The following is a 22,170-nucleotide window of genomic DNA, read 5'->3' on the forward strand; positions in this document are numbered from 1 at the left end:
ATTAAATCCTAACAAGTAAGATTTGATAATGGGTTAGATGAGGAAGTGAAGAAAGGAAAATTGTTTAAAATGATTCTTAGATTTATAGTTTAAGCAACTAGATATATGTTGAAGCCATTTACTGAAAAGGAAAATACTAGAAAAGCCAAAGATTTGCTGGCACATTCTAGAGTCTCATTTCAACATGGTAAGTTTGAAATGCTTAAGATCTCCAAGGGAAGCACCATGTATTCACTTGGAACTCAGAATGGAGGCTGAAGCAGAATAGAAATTTCGACATTATAACAGGAAGTTTAATTTATTTTTAGCAACTCCTGTTTTTCAGTAGGATTGTATTTCAGAAGCAAGTCAGAAAAACCCCTTGTCAATTTTCCATTATGCATAGTTTTGATGAGTCACTAGGAAAAAGAAGACGGATTAGTTTGTTTACATTTCATTATGCCTTTATCAGGCTAGAGAGCTTCATGTTCTTACAAAACTCCAGAACACATCCCTCTCACTCTCCCACTCCCCCAAGTCCCCCACGTTATTCTCTCTCATATGTTTTAAGATTTAAATTGGCAAATGATTCTCACCCATTTAATGCCAACTCCCTCCAAACCTCCTGAATCTATTCACTCTTCTGTGTCCCAGCAGAAAATATTTTGCTGAATCAGAACTTAATAAAAAATTAGTTTTATTCATTTTCAGGCTTATATTTTTCATTTTCAATGTCCATCCTATTAAGATGTAAGAGCTACCTTTTAGAGCAGGGACTCTGTTGTGTACACCCCACTATCTCCCTAGCATCAGGAACATAGTAATAATTACTCAATAAAAATTTGTTGACTTCCTAACTGCCTGCTTCTCTGTATTTTATTATTCCTGAAGAAAGTTCATGGGTCTTTTAAGAGTTTCTGAAGATTTCTGACTGCTAGTAATCAAAAATATATCAAAAGGAAAAACAGCAAAGGAAAATCTTTAAATTTTTCAGATATCTTAAATGTCTTACAATACAATCTACCTTTGTTTTTTGATAAAACACAGACAAATTTCTTTCAGTTCATCACTTCATTTCTTCTGTCCTTGAATTCATTCTTCTGATTTGTGGAGATTTAACCCAATCTGAGTTAGTTTAAATATGGGTTTCCTAAGCTATTTCCCTTTAATTAATGAGCTATCTTTAAACTCAATTCTTTCTTGCATTTGACCTTAAAAAAGTAAAACAGAGCTAATTCTGGTGATGATGCTATATCTTTGGGTTACACTAAAGTCCGAGAGATATTTCTTTAATATCCTAGAAAATTTCAGGCAATCTAAAGCAACATTTTACCAATTCACATAATAACGCAGCTTAAGTTACACTTACCTGTTTTTCAGCATATTAGAAATAGATCTATTTCAAAAACCAGAGAACTGTAAAATGGAGAGAAAAGAAATCCTGAATGCCTCTCATAATAGCAAATCTTTGATATTTATGTAATGCTCCATGAAGGAGGGAACATTTTTTAGTAGGATATCCCTCCACTAAATTATTCCTTGAACATGTCTTCCTTTTCATACTATTCATGCTATTATGAAAACCTCCCACTTTAAGTTTAAAGACAGTAAGTTAAGGATTGTACTGAATCCAATGATTAGTTTGCAGTCTTCAAATAGTGGATCTCTAATGAATAAATCTGCTATATTTCTCTGTTTATTTGGATCTTATTTGTTTTCTTTCAACAATATTTTATAGTTTCCATTGTATTGGACTTGCACATATTTGTTTAAATTTATCTGTAAGTATTGTGCTGTTCTTGATAGTATTACAATGGTATTTATTTATTAAAAAGACAGCAATCTAGAGATTGTATTTATGAAAGATGATAATTACCTTCATAGGACTTTCTGAACAATGAGAATTTTAAGATTGGTGAGTCTAGAATTAGGACCTAGAGTGTTAGAGGGTGAATACTGCAGACGCACAGGTAGGGATGAGCTCAGAATCAAAACTGAGCGGTAGACTTGGCCCAGTGGTTAGGGCGTCCGTCTATCACATGGGAGGTCCGGGGTTCAAACCCCAGGCCTCCTTGACCCGTGTGCAGCTGGCCCATGCGCAGTGCTGATGCATGCAAGGAGTGCCCTGCCACGCAAGGGTGTCCCCCGCGTAGGGGAGCCCCACACACAAGGAGTGCACCCCATAAGGAGAGCCACCCAGCGTGAAAGGAAGTGCAGCCTCCCCAGGAATGGTGCCGCACACACGGAGAGCTGACACAACAAGATGACGCAACAAAAAGAAACACAGATTCCCGTGTCGCAGACAACAGCAGAAGTGGACAAAGAAGACCAGCAAACAGACACAGAGAACAGACAACTGGGGTGGGAGGGGATGGGGAGAGAAATAAATAAATTAAAATAAATCTTAATAATAAAAAAAAAAAGAGAATCAAAACTGGAGGAAGACAGCTACAAGTAGGCAAAGTAAACTTTAAATGATTGCTCAGAAAAGATACAGTTTAGACATCATTAGACTGGACATTGTCCCAATCTACATGGCCCCTTCAGCCTAGTGACTCTTAACTGCTTCATACCATGATTCAGACATAGGAATCTTTTTCATTCTTTTGTAAATAAGTGGGCTTACAGAACAGTCGTGCATAAAAGACAGGATTCCCGTGTACTGCCCCACCATCAATGCCTTGCATTCATGTGGAATATTTGTTAAAATTGATGATAGCACATTTTTATAATTGTACTATTAATTAAAGTCTGAAGTCTATGGTTTAACTTAGGATTCACTATGTAGTGTAGTTCCATGGACTTTTCAAGAAATTTTATTCTGTTACCATACATACAATCTAAAATTTCCCCTTTTAATGGTATTCAGATATATATTTCACTGCTGTTAACTGTGTTCACAATGTTGTGCTATTATCACCCCCATCCATTACCAAAACATTTCCATCATTCCAAATAGAAGCCCTGTACATTTTAAGCCTCCACTATTCCCTCCTTATCCCTGGTAATCTATATTCTAGATTCTGATTCAATGAGTTTACTTATTCTAATTATTACAGATCAGTGAGATCGTTCAATATTTGCCCTTTTGTGTCTGGCTTATTTTACTCAACATGATATTGTCCAAGATTTAGCCACATTGAGAAATCTTTTTATTTGTGCTTTTCTTCTCATAGCACACTCTACTTCTTTACACAATCCTTATACTTTCTGTAAATTTCATAAGGATTATGAAATTTCTCCAAATTTTCTGTAAATTTCATAAGGATTATGACTTGAGAAGCAAATGCCAGGAAGTCTAGCAAGCTGGTGCTTCCTCTGCTCCCACTTACTTCCCTTCATTGAAAATGAATTATGGAATCAGCTCCCTGCCCGAATGAGAAGGAAGCAAACAGTCTCACAAACAAAAATGTATATTTGATCTCTGATCTGCCCTTCATTCCCAATCTCTTACTATGAGTATCCTTTTTTTTTAATTAATTAATTTATTTCTCTCCCTCTACCCTCCCCCCCACCCCGGTTGTCTGCTCTCTGTGTCTATTTGCTACATCTTTCTTCTTTGTCCACTTCTGTCATAGTCAGTGGCACGGGAATCTGTGTTTCTTTTTGGTGCGTCATCTTGCTGTGTCAGCTCTCTGCGTGTGCGGCGCCATTCCTGGGAAGGCTGCACTTTCTTTCGCACTGGGCGGCTCTCCTTACAGGGCATACTCCTTGCGCGTGGGGACACCCCTCCGTGGCAGGGCACTCCTTGCATGCATCAGCACTGAGCATGGGCCAGCTCCACAAGGGTCAAGGAGGCCCAGGGTTTGAACCGCGGACCTCCCATGTGGTAGACGGATGCCCTAACCACTGGGCCAAGTCCGCCGCCTGAGTATCCTTTTAATCAACAAAATTTTTGTTATCTATGACTAAAAGCTCACTGTAACTCAAGCTAAAATTCAAAGGAAGTATATTAGTTTCTTGCTGCTTCTGTAACAAACTGCTATGAAATTAGAGACTTTAAACAACATAAATTTATTATCTTACAGTGAGAAGTTTAAATGGGTCAGCAGGTCTGCATTCCTTCTGGAGTCTCTAGAGAAGAATTTGTTTCCTTGCCTTTTCCAGCTTCTAGAAGTCACCAATATTCATATTCGAAGTCAGCAATATATCATCTTCAAATCTCTCTCTCTCTCACTCACTCTCATCCCTGCTTCTGTCATTACATCTCCTTCCCTAACTCGAATCCTCCTGCCTCGCTCTAATAGGGACCCATGTGATTAAGGCGGATTTAGGATAACCGAAAACCTGAAAGTAACCTGTTTATCTCCCTGTTTCTAGAATATAAAGGAAAGAATTACATGTAAATTAGAAGGTAATGAAATGCAACCCTCTCTTGGTGCCAAATTCCATTTCTTGTGGTCGAGAATATCCTGCTGAAGCAATGAAGTATGAAAACCAGCTTCAACTGGTTGGTTGGACCTACGCAGAAAAAGCCCCTGCTGTCCTCACTTCAACTTGCCTAATTAACATAGTAAAATTCCCACCCAGAGGTGGAGTTATCCATCCCCTTTTTGATCATGCAGTGTATGTGCAAGTGTGATTTTCTGAACATACTAATCATACAATTATATAGCTAGCTGTGTATGTTCATCTGTGTGCATAAGAGCTAATGCACAAAGCAAATGCTTAGTAGTAACTGAGGTATTTAAGCAAAAGTAAAACTGCAACATAGGAAGTAGTATCTGAGTTACTTTCGATTGACCTTGGCTCCTGTCTGCAGAAAGAGTAAATGTAAGTTCTGCCGAACTCTCTTGTTAAAGTTTTTCTCTGCAATTCTGGTTATCCCCAAAGGCCCAGCTTTGGGGCCTAACAATTATATTGGATATACCCAGATAATCCAGGATAATCTCTCCATCTAAAAATTCTGAATTTTCTGAATGCAAAGTCCCGATTACCATCTGTAACATAACATAACATAGAACAACATATATAATATATTATAACATATTCACTAGTTCCTAGGATTAGTACATGGACATTATGAGGGGTCATTATTCACCCTTCTACGGGAAAGCTCTTTGAGTGTGTATGTGTGATGCTAAAGAAGTATTTATTTACTTACTTATTTAAATATATCCTATTATAATTTTTATCTTTTTTAATTAGAAGAGATGTAGGTTCACAGACAAATCATGTAAAAAAAAAAAAACAGGTTTCCCATATACATCCTTTTGTTGTTGGCACATTGCATTAGTATTGTACATTTGTTACAACTGATACTACAGCCCAACTTAAAATCATGTGGTTGACCCAGAAAAGTCTGAAGCCATAAAATGAATTAAGATGATCTAGCTGTCTGACTTCCCTGACACATATCTGAAGACCAGGACAATCCAAGACTTCAATAATCTCTTAAATAAAATGTTTGGCACATAAACAAGCATAATTAGGCATGATTTCAACATGAATGAGAAACAATAGAAATAAACTCAGAGACTCCAGATATCAGAATTATCCATCATGTAATATAAAACAGCTATGCCTGGAAGTGACTGTGGCTCAATCAGTTGGGCTCCCATCTACCGTATGAGAGGCACTGGGTTCGCGCCCGGGGCTTCCTTGTGAAGGCAGGCTTGCCCACACACTGCAGAGACCTGCCCGGCCGGCAAGCACTGTGGAGAGCCGACTCAGTGAGGTGATGCAACAAAAAAGGAAGACAAGCAAAAGCAAAGAAGAGTGCACAGCAAATGGACACAGAGAGCAGACAGCAAGCAAGTCGCAAGAGGGGAGGAGAAATAAAGTAAATAAATACAGACTCAAAAGAACGCACAGTGAATGGACAAAGAGAGCAGACAGCATGCAAAAAGCCGCGGGTGGCGGGGGGGAGGCGGGGTGCAGAATAAAAAAAAGAACAAACTATGCTTAATTTGTTCAGTAAGATAAAAGTCAAGCTTGAGAATTTCAGTAAGGATATGAAAACTAGGAAAAATGGCAAAAAACATGTGAAAAATAACCAAACAGATCCTTTAGAATTACATTTATACAATAACTGAAATTAAGAGCTCATTTGGGAGAATAATAACAGAACTGATGCAATTTAAGAGCAAGTTAGAGAACCAGAAGGTATGTCAAAGAAAATTTATCAAAAATGAAGCATATGTAGAAAATGAAAAAAAAAAAAACAAAACAGAAGAGGGAATAAGAGACAAAGAGGATGGTGAAAAAGTCTTAACATATATCAAATTGGTTTTCAGAAAATGAAGAAAAAGAAAAGGGGAGGAGTAATATATGAAGAAATAATGGCTGGGAATTTAGCAAAACTGAAGACAGACATCATTCTACATATTCAAAGCACCCAAAGGACCCCAAGAAAAGCCATTAGTAGAAGACAGAGGAAGGCAAAGAGGGCAAGGAAGGGGAGGGAGAAGGAAAAAATGTTGAGCTTTGTTTACAGGAGGCTCTGCTCAAATTTGGCACCTGCTAAATGTGGACCATGATACCTCTACTCAGAAGCAGTCCTGTAAGTCTGTGAAAAATGGAAATCTTCCCACTGGGAGGAGCTTCATACTATATAACTGATGATTCAATTTTCCTAGAAGAAAAGATGTTTTGGGGTAAGGATCTACATCAACTTATGGTCAGTGTCTGATAGTATGGCTGGATGGTCCAGGACTTAGAAGGAACAACGTTGGAGAATGGATGTCAAGGAAATTTGGGGAAGAAATAAGAAGTTTGACCTCTCAGAATAGTTTCAAAATTTGAGATCCTTGTTGTCCATGTAAATACTCTCCAGAGTTCCCCACTGAGCAGATTTATTCATTACACTGTTTACTTATCATGTAGTAAAACAGATTGAAAACCTCCTTACATAATCCTAAAGCATTACCCTCACCAATTTTCCAACACAGACTAATTTTGTTGTCTGGACTAATTCAAGACCAAGAAGAACCTGGGGATCACAGCTACTGCAATGTGATCCTAAACTCAAAGCTATCACTAAAGGTCCACCAATTCTCCAGTTGATTATTTTTCATATTTGGACTTTGGGAGTACAAAAACATATTAACCATAATTTTAGACTCATGATACACTGATTTCCTGGCATTATTTTAGTTTCTTTTCTTTCGTTTTGCTTTATGTTTATTATTTGAAATCACTGCCCAATCCAAAAGCTAGAACTTCCTTGTCACATGGCTATGTGCTCCTCCAATCCAACCCCCCTGCCTACCCCTGAGGTAAGTACTATAATGAGCTTTGCCCTTATCAGGCCCTTGATTTGTTTTCACGTTCACTATATAGATGCCTAAATAATATAAGCACACTGTGCTGAAGATCTCCCCAGTTAAAGTTTTCCCCACAGAACACCTCTTTTTTATTGCTGTTGGGTGCTTTTTGTTGTTGTTTATTTGTTTTAGGAGATACCAGGATTGAACCCAGGACCTTGTACATGCAAAGCAGGCTCTCAACCACTAAGGTACACCTGCTCCTCTGCTGGGTGTTTTTTAATTATGATTTTTTAATTTTCTTGTGGTAACATATAGATAACATAAAATTTGCCATATTAATTAAGGGGGGGGGTTTCCTGTCCAGGTATTTATTTATTTATTTTTGTTAGAGAAGTTAAACATGCCTAAAATAGAGGATTTCATATTTTTCCCATTTTAATTATTTTTAAGTGTACAGTTCAGTGGCGTTAATTATATTTATAGTGTTGGGAACACATTTTTTTTTTAAAGATTTATTTATTTATTTCTCTCCCCTTGCCCCTCCACCCCGGTTGTCTGTTCTCTGTGTCTATTTGCTGCGTCATCTTCGTCTGCTTCTGTTGTTGTCAGCGGCACGGGAATCTGTGTTTCTTTTTGTTGTGTCATCTTGTTGCATCAGCTCTCCGTGTATGCGGAACCATTCCTGGGCAGGCTGCACTTTCTTTCGTGCAGGGCGGTTCTCCTTACAGGGCGCATTCCTTGCACATGAGGCTCCCCTATGCAGGGACACCCCTGTGTGGCAGGGCACTCCTTGCGCGCATCAGCACTGCGCATGGCCAGCTCCACACGGGTCAAGGAGGCCCGGGGTTTGAACCCTGGACCTCCCATGTGGTAGGCGGATGCCCTATCCATTGAGCCAAATCCACTTCCCATCATTTGTTGATTTTAGTCATTTACTTAATGAGTTCTTTACATGAGCATCTGAATGTGAAAATAACCTTGCTTCAAATTTACCCATTTTTTTTAAGATTTATTTATTTTATTTCTCTCCCCTCCCCGCTCCCCACCCCCAACCTGGTTGTCTGTTCTCTGTGTCTATTTGCTGCGTCTTCTTTGTCCGCTTCTGTTGTTGTCAGCGGCATGGGAATCTGTGTTTCTTTTTGTTGCGTCGTCTTGCTGTGTCAGCTCTCCATGTGTGCGGCACCACTCCTGGGCAGGCTGCTCTTTCTTTCGTGCTTGGCGGCTCTCCTTACGGGGTGCACTCCTTGCACATGGGGCTCCCCTACACGGGGGACACCCCTGTGTGGCAGGGCACTCCTGGCGCGCATCAGCACTGCACATGGGCCAGCTGCACATGGGTCAAGGATGCCCAGGGTTTGAACTGCGGACCTCCCATGTGGTAGACTGATGCCCTAACCAGTGGGCCAAGTCCGATTCCTGCACATATTTGTTTTAATACCCATATTTCGTAGACCTTAAAACTCTCTAAATACAGCATTTGTTGGATGATGTTTATACAGGAAAAATGTATATTTATCTTCCAAAAACTCAATTCAGTACTTTTTTAAAGATTTATTTATTTCTCTCCCCTCCCCCCGCCTCCACCTGGGTTGTCTGTTCTCTGTGTCTATTTGCTGCATCTTCTTTGTCCGCTTCTGTTGTTGTCAGTGGCATGGAAATCTATGTCGGCTCTTTGTGTGGGCAGCACCATTCCTGGGCAGGCTGTGATTTCTTTCACGCTGGGTGGCTCTCCTTATGGGGCACACTCCTTACGCATGGAGCTCCCTTACACGGGGACACCCCTGCGTGGCAGGCACTCCTTGTGCACATCAGCACTGCGCGTGGGCCAGCTGCACACGGGTCAAGGAGGCCTGGGGTTTGAACCGCGGACCTCCCATGTGGTAGACAGACACCCTAACCACTGGGCCAAGTCCGCCTCCCCAGTATTTTTAATAAATGTTAAATGCAGGAAATGTTTTGAGTTAAATTTCAACTATAGTTTATAGAGGGTAAGGATCATGTGTAGACTTTTTTAAAAGATCAGAAATTGTTAATAAAGAAGATGTGAATCCCAGAATCTGTTATGCATTCACACAAAAATCACAGATCATACTAAATAATTAGCAATCATGAAGTAATGTGTTATAAACATTTTATGTTTTAACATGATAGATTTACTTGTTAGACATTTTACATTTGTTTATTATGTTTTAGTCATATTATAGGAAATTAGTTAGAGATTTTGGATTGTGCTACACTTTATACATTTTCCCATATAAATATGTGTTTATGTTCCCATTGGTATTTTTGTGAAGAATGCCAGGTTTCAATAACAGGTTACTCATTTCAAGTCATTGTATGTTTTTACTTGCTTTTTAAATAGAGTATTATTCTATATGTAATCTTCTGGGACTTTGCATTATGCTGCCAATATTTATCCATGCTGTTAATCATAATTATCCATTATTATAGTCTATTCTTTTTTAATGCTATATAACAGTCTACTGAATGAACATGCCTTAACTTATTTATATATATATATTTTTTTTTTCTTTTTAAGATTTATTTTATTTCTCTCTCTCCCTCTATGTGGGGGCGCCCCTGCGTGGCACAGCAGTCCTTGCGCACAGCAGCACTGCATATGGGCCAGCTTACTACATGGGTCAAGAGGCCCTAGGGATCGAACCCTGGAACCTCCAAATGGTAGACGGAGGCTCTATCACTTGAGCCAAGTCCACTTCCCTATTTTTATATTCTTAATGGGCATTTGGATAGTTTCAGTCAAGTTTTGTTGCTACTGCAGTGAATATTATTGCTCATATTTCCTGGTATCCATGCACAATATTTATCATTGGGGTGCTGAATAACTTCCAATAGCGCCTTCATTTCCTCTCTCCACCTTTCTCCTTTCTGCTCTCTGACCCAGGAGGCATCTGTGCCTCTGCCTTTTTGTTGGCTTTGGCCAACAAGGAGACCAGTACGAAGATGGGGGGAGGAGGAAGGAAGAAGAGTGAGGTCAGGGTATATTTTCTTCTCGCTCTGTTCCTTCAGCAACAACACAGGCTGTGGCCCTTGGCTAAAGGTCACAACTCCTCACACTGTGGACCTCTCCATACTATGCTATCTTTCTAAATTCTAATAGCCTCACCAGTGGTAAAAACGTCTTACTGTTACTAGTTCCAGGGTTGTGCACTAATCCTTGTGGTTTCCATGGTCTCGCCTTTGCAAATATTCTTTTTTTATTAAACTCTCCTTGAATTATACTAATTTGAACTTGGAAACCAGACCAATACAAATCAGTCATGGTTTATAGAAATGCTCAACTTTACAAAATAATCCAAATTATTTTCCAAAGTGGTTGTACACATTTAAACTCAAGCCAGCAGTGTTTGAGATCCCATTGATCTGCAACTCCTCCAAATCTTAGTATCATCTGATTTCTTAATGTTTTCCCCTAAATGAATATAAAATGTTATGTTGTTGTGATTTTGATCCTCATTTTCAAACTGCAGGTGTAGTTGTGCATCTTTATAAAAATATGTCTACTTGATATATGCATTTCTTCTTCTATGAAGTGCTTGATCAAATCTCTTGCCCAATTTTTTTTGTCTTTTTCTAATTGGTTTCTGAGTGTTATTTATATATTCTTGATATTACTACTTTCAGTTATAGATGTTTAAATATCTTCTCCCAATTCCATTTTTTCATTTTCTTTATAGTGTCTTGATGAACAGACGTTCATAATTTTAGTGCAGAAAATTTTTGTCATTGTTTTCCTTCTTAGAACACATTTTTGTGTCTTTTTAAAACAAATCCTGCTGCAGTAGCCATCCTCTAAGATAGCCTCTAGAGATTTAAACTTTCTGATATTCATGACCTTGTGTAGTTGCCTTCTTTATTATGTCCAGTTTGGTCTATGTGACTAATAGAATGCAGTGGTAGTTATGGTGTATAAATTCTAAGGCTAGATTGTAAAAGACATTAGTGCTTTTACCTAGTTCTCTTGTTGCTCTGGTGGAAGCAGGCCACCATGTTGTGAGAACACTCAAGTTGTCCTATGGAGAAGTCCATGTTTTGAGGGATAAGGACTCCTACCAATAGCCAGCACCAACTTGCAAGCCATGTGAATGAGCCATCTAGCTCTTGTCAAGACTTCAAGTGACTACACCCAACCATTATTTAATTGAGGAGATCTCTTTTAAAAGATCGTTACTTTTAAAAGAGACCTCTTTTGTAAGTCTTCTAAAAAATAATACAATTTTAGTAATGGATGATGGTGATGGCAGCACAACATTATGAATGTAATTAATCACATATGAATATGATTAATAGGGGAAGCGTTAAATTATGTACATAGTACCAGAATAAAAAAAAAACAGACACTAGGCAGATGAGATCAACAGCAGTTTATTAGTAACATCCCCAGGGAGGAAGACACCACATGTCATGTAGGACCACAAGGGATTTCCCACAAGAACAGAGTGAACCAGCAGGGGCTGTGGGGGCAGGCTTTGTGTGACCAGTGGGTGGTGTAACTCTTGTTTCCTTTAAGAGGATGTGACTGGCTTGCTTGAGTAATTTTGTGGGCTGGCAGGGATGTGGAATCCATTCGATTGAGGATTAGGTGAAGTGTAGCTGGCCCAGTTGATAGGGAACTAACCCATGGAGAGTCTTTCCTGCTGGATGGGAGACATATGTAGTGAAAGAAGGGGATCTGGCGAGAGCAGGGGGCCTCTGGGGAACTGTAAGACTCAAAGAGGCAAGGCAACACATGGAATTTCAGGTCTTACAGTACACTACTCTTCATACTTCCTTCCATAAACTTTCTTTGTGCCAGAAACATTTTTTTTTTGGGAGGTCGGATAGTGTGGTTGTGTAGTGGTATCTCATTGTGGATTTTTCCCCCCTTTGTTAGAGAATTTGTGGGTTTACAGAACAATTATGCAGAATATGCTGGATTCCCATATACCACCTCACCACCAACAACTTGCATTCATGTGGAACATTTGTTACAATTGATGATAGCATATTTTTATAAGTGTACTATTAATTAAAGTCCATGGTTTAACTTAGAGTTCATGGTTTGTGTAGTGCAGTGGATTTAATTTTTTCATGAACCTCTATAACACAAAGATTGCATATAAATTACAAGAGGAAATTATCATTTAATAATAGGTCCCAATTCTAAAGACATAGATGAACGAAGTTCACTCATAGGTAAATCCTCTTCATCTCACATATTGACTTCCTTTTAGTATCACAGAAAACATCATTCCAGCCCCATTTTCCAGGATTCCAGAAAACTATTGAAGCACATTGCTCTGCAGAAAAATTGGGCTCATTTTGGTGCCAGAATCTAAAGGGAAACAAAGGGCAGAAACATTTCTCCAATGAATGCGTGGTAACCAGTTAGAAAGTATGTAGGTTTGGGGGTTGAACAGAATTGGATTTCAGGGTGAGTAAATATCCCAAAAATTTATTCCCCATTTTCAAGCTGCCCTCCTCAAAAACCTCTGGTACAGACACACATGTTTACACTTGATCCTCTAACATTCTTTTGGTAATATATCTATAAAATGGTGTAATTTTGAATCTTTTCCTTAGAATCTGATCTTCACTTCCTCTTGTATGTAGAACTTTATCCTCACCTAAGTTATTGAACAATCCCTTTCTTGCACATAATAAAGTGACTGCCTCCTTACATTTGTCTACTCTTATCACATCCTAAGTTTCTCTATTCTCAGGCAACTCTTAAATGAGTCTCGGGGTGCCTGAATCTGGACATAAGAACTCACCCTGCTTCCAAGGAAAACAATGTTTGGTAGAGCTTGGGAATGGGATGGGGCAGGATATTATTTTTGGAATTGAAAGACCTGATTTTCTACTCACTCATTTTAATCTTAGGCAAGTAATTGAATCTTCCCAGATATTAGATTTCTCCCCTCTAAAATGACAATCATAATGAACTCTCCAAGTAGCTGACAAGGTTGAGTAGCATCAAATGAGGTAATGTATGATTAATGTAATTCTAAATGTTCAAAAGCCATGGATAAACTATTATTTTATGATCATCCTCCTAGACTTGGAAATCATTCTGGTCTAGCTATTTTAAATCCTATTAATTGGGAAAAGAATTTCACAGAAGTATCTACTTGTGTTTAGAGGCAGCATAATATAATGGTTAAGAGAACCACCTTTGGAATCAGATAGACATGGGGTTGAGACCCACTTTCTCATCTCACTAGGTTATTGACCTTAGGCAGTTAATTTTTCATCTGCAAAATGGCTTCTGTAAAAAAGAAAGTTTGGTGAAGATTAAATGAGATAATGTGCACAAAGCACTTGGCAAGAGCTTAATAAATGTTAGATCCTATTATCATCATTATAACTATAAATATTAATAGCTGCTCCTAAGAAAATGTCCTTAAATTTTCAATGTGAACAAAACACTATCATTCATTACTCTAGGTCTGCACTCACCTGACATTTGCATGGAATGGTGTCTGATCAATCCATTGCCATTTTCCATCCCCGTGTGGATCCATGAGCCCCAGAAAATAAGAAAAGGATTCATTCAGCTGCTGGACAATGAAATTCTACAGGAAGAAAAGAAGGACTCATTGTCTTTGGAATTTTCAGATTGAACAAAGCAAGGGTTCTTTTTAGCTCTAAAGAGGAAAGAAAATGCAAGGTACTAGGAGTAGTTGCATGAGGGGAAAATGTCTAGAAATGCATGCTGAAACACCAACATAATTGCAGAGTGGAAGGAAATCTTAACCCATGAATCCCATCTCAGACAGAATTTCCTTCTTTACCAAGAGACAGAATTGTTCTAAAATGTACATAAGTCCATTTTTGTGTTTTCAAACATTTTTTCTTTCCTAAGTTCATGTGTGTTCTTTCTTTATTCCTAGATCAATTCACAGTGAAATTGCAGTAAAGTGCTCAAAATTGTAATTTATCATCTTTCCTAACTCTTTCCTCTAGGAAGCAGTAAATTACTTGTAAAGGTTAAACATAAAGGAGAGCTCTCTAGATTTTAGCTGATTTGTTTCTTAAAAAATAATTAGTCTTATTTTTCCATTTGGACCTCTGTATTAAGTATTTGATGTGTCCAGATTGTTTTCCTATAGGTAATTTTATTGATAAAACACTATTAATTTTGAAGCCATCAAACCTGCAGGCTTAAAGAGCCTTTCCTTCGTATTATCCTCAGATTCTCAGACTTCACACCAATATTCCAGGGTTGGGAGGGCAGGGGTAGGCAGGGAGGAAGGGGTAGAGAGGGAGGGGGAAGAGGGACACTCCTGGTTAAGGGAGTTCTATAATACACAAATAAGTTTTACTGTTTTTAAAAGTACCTGCTCCGCCTTGCTGTTGATCACGACCAAATGAGCCCCCATCCTAACACAATTCTCCTCACTTTTAGACCAAAAATCCTCTTCCGTAGAAATGAAGTAGCAACTAGAACCAAATGACTTCCAAGTACTTGGGCAACATTCCCAGACTTTTTCTGTGTTGCATAAAGAGAAGAGTGATTACAACATAAAAGAGAAATAAGAGTGGAGAAGTATGTTCTACACACAGAAATCCCCAAGGTTCTGAGGTTGTTTTCTGAAGATGAGTTTCTTCGCTCTTATATTTACTATTTCCTGAACTATATTGGGGCCACAGAATTACTTTTAAATAAACATTCTTTAACAGAAGCCCTTAATATTTACTGAGGCTTAACTGCAGAACCCCTCTTGATTTTTCACAAAAGACATTCTTATGAGGGTTTTCTGCTCTGTTGTTTCATAACCCTTGTATGTTACAAACACCAAATCCTCTTGGAGTTTTAATGACTAACATAGATAAATCTGGAATCCCAGTTCTGCTTGATAATCTTGGTCAGGTCATGGAGACTCAGGTTTTTTAAATGAAAATGATACTCATTCACAGAGTGGTTGTGAACATTGAAATTATGCTCCATTAGACCTCTGGCTCCACCACTTATTATGTATGCCCTTGAGCAAGTTACATAGTCTCTTTGAGCCTCAGTTATTTCATCTTTAAAATGGAAGTAATATTACCAACCTCATAGTAGGATTTAATCCCATGAAAAGTGTAAAGTACTTTAAAATGTGCTTCACATAGAATAACTGCCCAATAAATGTACTTATTACTATTTTTTAAGACAGAGTCAAGCACTTATGAGTACTCTCTCCTTTCTCCTCAGAAGCACCAGTTTGCCATTCTCATAGGATGAAAGAAATCAATAGCTAATTAAGTATAAATCCACTGGCCTGTTTGTTTTTTTATATATATATATATATATATATATATCCTTTTAGCACATATATATGTATGCCTAAATAATAAGTTGTTTAGATTTGTTGGGGTTGGAGTTTTTAAAAGGTATTATAATATATATGCTCTTCTTGAGCTTGCTTTTCCATTCCAAATAACATATTATTCATCCAGGTTGTTACATGTGGTTCTATTTCATTCAGGGTTTTTTTTTTATGTTGTCACATCATTACATGTTAAGAGATGAAAAACAGTTTACAGGATTATTCTTCTTTTCATAATATTATAAAATAAATAAAATAGATATACCAGATTTATATATTTTCATATTGGATGCTTTTAGAAATGTTCTTAACTATGTATTTTGTTCTTTACTAATGACTGGTTTCACAATATTCCTCAACACATGTATTAGCATGTCTAATTAAGTCCTGGCTGCATGTTTTAATAGTGGGGATTGGCTTTGCCAATTAAGTTACATGGAAACATTTTACATAAATTGAATATGCTAAATCTCCAGCTTCAAGGTAAACAAAAATATTGAGAGCTGTGATCAAATAAAAGCATTTTTCAAAAATGTATATTGGTATTCATATCTTATTTTCTCAATATGTTCTGAGAATAATGGGCTAAACAAGGTGCTTTGTAAGTGTAAAAAATAACAAGTATGTTATTTAATGGGTCTTATTAAAGTTTTTTTTGGTGTACTTCCCTGAAACTGAGAAAGCAAATAATTACTTCAAAGAAATAGTCTTTTGCAAATTATTCTATTTCTTTCAATATCAAAGAATGACCTACTCAAATTCTCAGTTAACAGACAATTACAAATAATTTTGTATTAAAAAATCACTATCTTAGTCTGCCAGGGTTACTGTAACAAAGTAACACAGACTAGTTGACTTAAACAGCAGGAATTTATTTGTCACAGTTTGGGAGATTAGAAGACCAAACACAAGGTGTTGGCAGGGTTGTGCTTTTTCTGAAGACCATAGTGTTCTGCTGGTGGCTTGCCAGCAATCCATAGCTCAAATCCTTCCTCCATCACACGGCTGTCTCTCACTACTGCCATGTCCACATGTCCTCTGCTTATAAAAACTACAGTCACTTTGGAAGATTATGCACCCTAACTCAATCTGGCCTCATGTTAACTGAAAACATTCTCAAAGTTCCTACTTACTAATGGGTTTGCATCCACAGGACTGGAGTTAGGACTCGAATATGTCTTTATGGGGGGCATGGTTCAATACATAAGAACTGCTATGTGATTTTAGCAAATAGCACTGAAAGAGTTTGATTTTTTTAAGAGATGGTTTTCTAACAAAGCTCCTTCCATTCGCACTTACTTATCTAAGTGAACAAGATTTAAGTGCCTCAAAATTGAAAAACAGGAATAGAATAGACACTGAACCTTTCCTCATTCTAGCGTTATTATTCAATATTACATACATCTAATTGTATTTTTTAAAGCCCATTATCTCATTAAGAGAAGGCTACCCAATAAAATTATATTTATTAGTAATAACATATCAAAATTATACAAAAGTCGTGATGTTTTGAATAATTGTGTTCTGATAATAATGGTTAAAATAAGTCAATCCAGAAAAAAAATTATAACACTTAAAATCTAATGGGGCAGAGGAAATACAAGTATTAAATATATACTTACATACATATTTGGACAGAGAGAAAAAGTATGAGGTAAATACTGGCCCAAGGAGAAAACAGAATAATATAAAACATTTGACTGTTAAATGGTACATGTTATTCAGGGTTTTTTTTAAATGGATGATGTTGGATAATACATTTTAATGGAATCTAGATATTGGTAGATATAGGCAAATAGAGATGTAACATTTTTGTGTTTTAAATGTCAATATTTATAATGCTCCAGAAATTAAAGCTATTTGCTTCCATAATATGATTTTTAAAATTTTGATACCAATTTAAATTGTGTAAGATGGTACAGAGTTAACCAAAAGCTTTTTTGGGATTTGTCCAGCAAAACAGTTCAAAGATCACTAGTCTGGAAAGAACACAGGCCTGTTGAAGGAACTCTCACTCTACCCATAAACCTAAATGTATCAACACTCTCTGCAACTGAGTGGGGTTAAAGTGGGAGAAGATAGTATTGTGGATTTCAACTACTTTTAAACTTTAATCGAAGTGGTAACTTAATGTTTGGACTTATATTTTCCCTTTCATTGTAATAATTTGAAAGGATATTGTTAAATTTGAGCCCGTTTTTTTGCTGGTATTATATAATTCTATTATATAAAGATTTTATTTATTCACATAAGCTTATCTGTAACTTGAACTAATTGTACTGAAAGCCCAGGTTGACTGTAAGTTTAGACTGAATAATTTGGGGTTAGATACTTTAGAGAGTAAATATGCAGTCTCATGTGAATTTGGAGTTAATTTAATTGATATACATCTCTGTCATGTTTCAGAGCTTTCTGAAGGTAAAGGTTCAAATGTCCATTGCTGCTTTCAGAAAGATATTTTCGAAACTCTAGGTATTATTGCAGGAGTGCCTCTAAAATCTGGGAGAAGTCTATCTTGATAAAACTACATTTTCCTCTCCTGACCAAAGAAGTCCAATGTGATAAGAAAACCGTAAGTCAAGGAGTGTAGATAAACCATCTTTATCCACTCCTGGGCACCACATTCCTACCAAATATGAAAAGAGAGAAAATTCCAACATCTTATAGAATTTTGAAGAAGTTTCTGCCCTCTCTTCACTTCGCACATGTTTGTCCATCAGAGAAGAGTGAACTATTTAGGTCTTGAAATAACAGCAGTTTATCTGTTTGGGTTACATTTCTTTGCTCAGAAGGATTAAGGTCTCAAGGGCCACTAAAGAAATACACATTTCTCACTTTGGCTTTTTTCACTAGACAGGTAAGGCAGACCATGACCCTGAATTCAACTCACCCAACACTTCATATATGAAGTTACTAGGATTATATTTTGGAGTGGGGTAGACTTATTCTGAGCTATATTTCAAGATCCAAATTGATGAGGAATAATGGATACTTGGAATGGAAATGGGTATATTTAACTGAGAACTTTAAAAATCAAAAAGAGGAATTTATACATTTAATAGAAGGTGAATATAATATGAAAAAATAATTGTTATGAATAATTTCTAGAAAAAAATGGGTTGATACCATTTATTGAGATCAAGAATTCTGGAGTAGGAAATGTTTTCGGGCAAATCTGGACACTGGTATGTACATGTAACTTTGGAGATATTTAGAAGGTATCCAAACAGAGTTTTTGTTTTAAAAGTAAAATAAAATAAACCAATCTCAGGCCAATCATGACCTGTCTTTGATTACAGAGAAAAAATATGTAAGCATTGCAAAGCTTACCTGTCACCATCGTCCCTTCACTGAAGCAGGTTAGACTTGAATGAATTGTGTGTAGTTCAGACAACTTTTTGCTAGTTTTGCCATATGTAAAATGATAAGTTACTGGGAAAGAAGAAGAAGGATTAGTATTCATTCTTTTAACTATACATCCTATGTTCCATATCTCCATGCCAGGCTGGCTTACCTCCAACCTCTGCCACTCTTTTCTACACAATCCCATTGTAGACCAAGCTGAAATACTGCTTCTTTCTACTTATTTATCTTATTTCTTTGTTTATATTTCTACACATTTATTTTTGGCCGTTTCTCCACTATAATTTAAATTCCATATTCTAGGGCAGAGATTCTGTTTTCTGCATCAATTAATCACAAACACCTAAAACAGTGATTGTCACAAAGTAAAATTGGTGACTCACTAGCTATCTATTTCTCCTTAGTGCTAATAACCCTAAAAGCAAACTCCTGGTTATTTTGATATTTTCTAAAGATGTCCAACTACTAGTAACTACAGAAAAACATATGGAGTAAAAAACAACCAAGGGTAAAATTTAAACATTAAGAGACATTTCAAAGTCTCACAATGAAATTTAAGTTTTGTGTTCATGGAAGTGCACATTGAACAAGACCTGTTCTCCCTTAGGATCTTGACTTAATTCTTCCATCATTTCTTTCTTATCCTTCCACTATTGATCTTCAATACTATCTATCTTTTCTACCTTCTCTTAATCTATGTCTTTGGAACCTGAATATCTGCTACCCCTTGACTAATGAAATAACTACCTAAACCCTTTTGCTCTTTCACTTGACTGTAGAAAGTAAAACAGATTTTACCTTCGGTGATAATTATTTGGGTTTTACTAAAGACTGTGAGATTTATTTATATAAGAGGAAATGACAGACATGGCCCACTTGGCAGTAGACCTCACATTCAGTTCCTTCCATATTATTTAATAGCTATTTTTAATCATCTCATCAGTAAATAAGGAAGCCAATCTTTGGAAGAGAAAAAAAAATCTTTGAGGCATCTCACTAAATGAACATCAGATATTTACTTGGAAGCAAATGACACAGGGAAGAAAATGTTTTGTTCCCTTACATCTCTATTACATCATTTGAATTCTTTCAATTTCATATTGGGAGAGACTCTCACCTGAAGATCAAAGATCCTGAGCTATAGTATTACAATTATAAAAGCAGCCATAGTTTGATTCCCAAAAGAGGGTTTCTGTGACCAGAGAACATATCATCGTTAGTGAACCTACTACTGGTAGATGATGTCTTAAAAGATGGCTACAACTAACACACATGTATATGTGAAGACATGATTATAATGGGGAAAATGCTACTAAACCCAGGAAAAGTAAACCTGGAAGCAAAGTCAATTGTCAAAACATGGAGGAAGAGGAGGGACTAGAGAAGAGGAGAAGAAATCAAGAAAAGCATGGTATTCCAAGTAAAAGTTGGCATACGATGGGGGGAAAGAATGACATATATTTTCAGGAATTGTTATAGAAGATGAGGGAGAAAGGGATTAAGAGAGTTGACAACTCATTGTAGAACTTACCCACAGAGCTCACAATGAAACAGGCACAGAGGAGTGTGATGGAAATCACAGCAACAGACCAGAACCTCACTTGAGACCACCAGGCTCTTTTCTCTGTTAGATCAGCAAAACAAATGCAGTTACCAGAAAGCCAGGAAGCCAAGTCCCCAATAAGTTTAGAGCAATGAAGAAGCCAGGTGGAGAACTTCACAGTAATTTTTTTTTTAACTATAAGAGAACTTAGAAACTCCCTCAGAATAAATGGCCAGATAGTAATTCTGAAATCCAAGACAAATCTGGCAAAACCCATCCACAGTCAACTACTTTCCATTTCTTTATTCTTTCTTCATAAATACTATATTCTTGCATTGATTCCTATTTTTCTCAAAGTATCACTTTTTTTTCCTACTTCTTATATCACTGCATTACTATTTGGTTTCTTATTCTTTCCAGGGCTCCTGCCTTTGAAGCATGATTCTTTCTTTCAACTTCCCATGACTCTACTATATTGTTCCAAACTCTATTCTTTCAATGTGTCCATTGTCTGCTTCTTCTCTCCACATCACTTTTAGCACCTCAACATGTACTTCTACCTTCTTCTCTGGAACTGAGAAAATGAATGCTTACCTCCTAACTGAGAATGTCCTTCTTGCACCATTATGCAGGCCCCTCGTATTCAGAAGATCCAAGAACCTATTGTATCTCTTTCACTAAAGAAGTAACTCAGTGTTGGCTTCACTTAAAGAGGCGAGAGCTCAGAGACAAACTACTGCTTAGTCTGATAAGGCTAAAAGGCATCCAATATAAAATGTACCTCGAAAGAAGAAGTCGTGGTTTGGACTAAACTTTCCAGTGTTAATTTAAAGACATTTGGTGAGAAAAGAGGACATTGAGAAACATACCAAAAACTGTTCATAAGAACTTTGGCAAGAATATTCAGATACTTTGTTCATTTCCTAAAATAAAAGTTCTCTCTTTGAATCCTATTCATCCTTGCATGCAAAATAAAATCTTTTATATGCCCTAAAAGAAATACATTTGTAAACTTTAATTAAATCAAATGCTTCCTAATCAACCTTAATATTGGGTTTTATGTAAGTCTTAGTACCTGTATTTAGCAGTGTCCTAGAAAGTAATAAAAAATCTGATTGAATAGATACAGCTGTTAAGGATTAATAAAGTAAATAACATAAAGACCCATGGTCTTTATCCAGGAATGTGGTTGCAAAATGAGAGATTCTGGAATCTATCTGCAATGGTAGTGAAACATCCTTATTTCAACAAAGCCAGTATTAAGTTGTGGTTAGTAACAGTTTATAATATCCCTGAAGAGGGGAAGGGAAGCTTAAAGTAGTATACTACAACATTTCGGCTTTCTGAATTCCATGTCTTTACACAAGGGCTTGGGGATCCTCCCTAAAATACAGTGTCTAGAATGTGAACCTTTCTCTCTATTAACATCACAAACATCACCACATACTAACATGGGTGGTCTTGAACACAATAAAACCTACAATAGATACCTGAATATTGAACTGTATAGGATTTTTAAGGGAAAGGATAGTTATAACTAATGATGAAATAGACTTTGAGAAATAGGATAAACACCCACAAAATTTCTACCAGTGTTCAGATGCAACAAACCACAAGGGGAAGAAGTGGTTATGAGATATCATCCTCTGTTTCCAGTTCCCCTCACAAACGGAAGATACACAAACCCAAAGATTGAATCGCCAGGAGAAGAAAGCATTCTCTTAAACTATACACGTGGCAAAGCAATTTATGACCTGTTGGTTCC

At 37.0% G+C, this 22,170-nt stretch overlaps 1 protein-coding gene across 1 annotated transcript; it reads right to left on the bottom strand.

Annotated features, from left to right (window-relative positions):
* Positions 1-11,556: 11,556 nt before the first annotated feature.
* LOC101446482 (C-type lectin domain containing 6A) lies at positions 11,557-21,164 on the bottom strand. The gene is made up of 6 exons (XM_004455262.5): positions 21,000-21,164; positions 20,394-20,486; positions 18,830-18,931; positions 14,528-14,679; positions 13,647-13,762; positions 11,557-12,522 (listed from the first exon to the last, which is right to left on the bottom strand). The coding sequence occupies exons 1-6, from the start codon at positions 21,028-21,030 to the stop codon at positions 12,378-12,380; spliced, it is 639 nt and encodes a 212-aa protein (XP_004455319.1). The 5' UTR covers positions 21,031-21,164; the 3' UTR covers positions 11,557-12,377.
* Positions 21,165-22,170: the final 1,006 nt, after the last annotated feature.

Source organism: Dasypus novemcinctus, chromosome 20 (genome assembly GCF_030445035.2).
Source record: "Dasypus novemcinctus isolate mDasNov1 chromosome 20, mDasNov1.1.hap2, whole genome shotgun sequence".
NCBI lineage: Eukaryota > Metazoa > Chordata > Mammalia > Cingulata > Dasypodidae > Dasypus > Dasypus novemcinctus.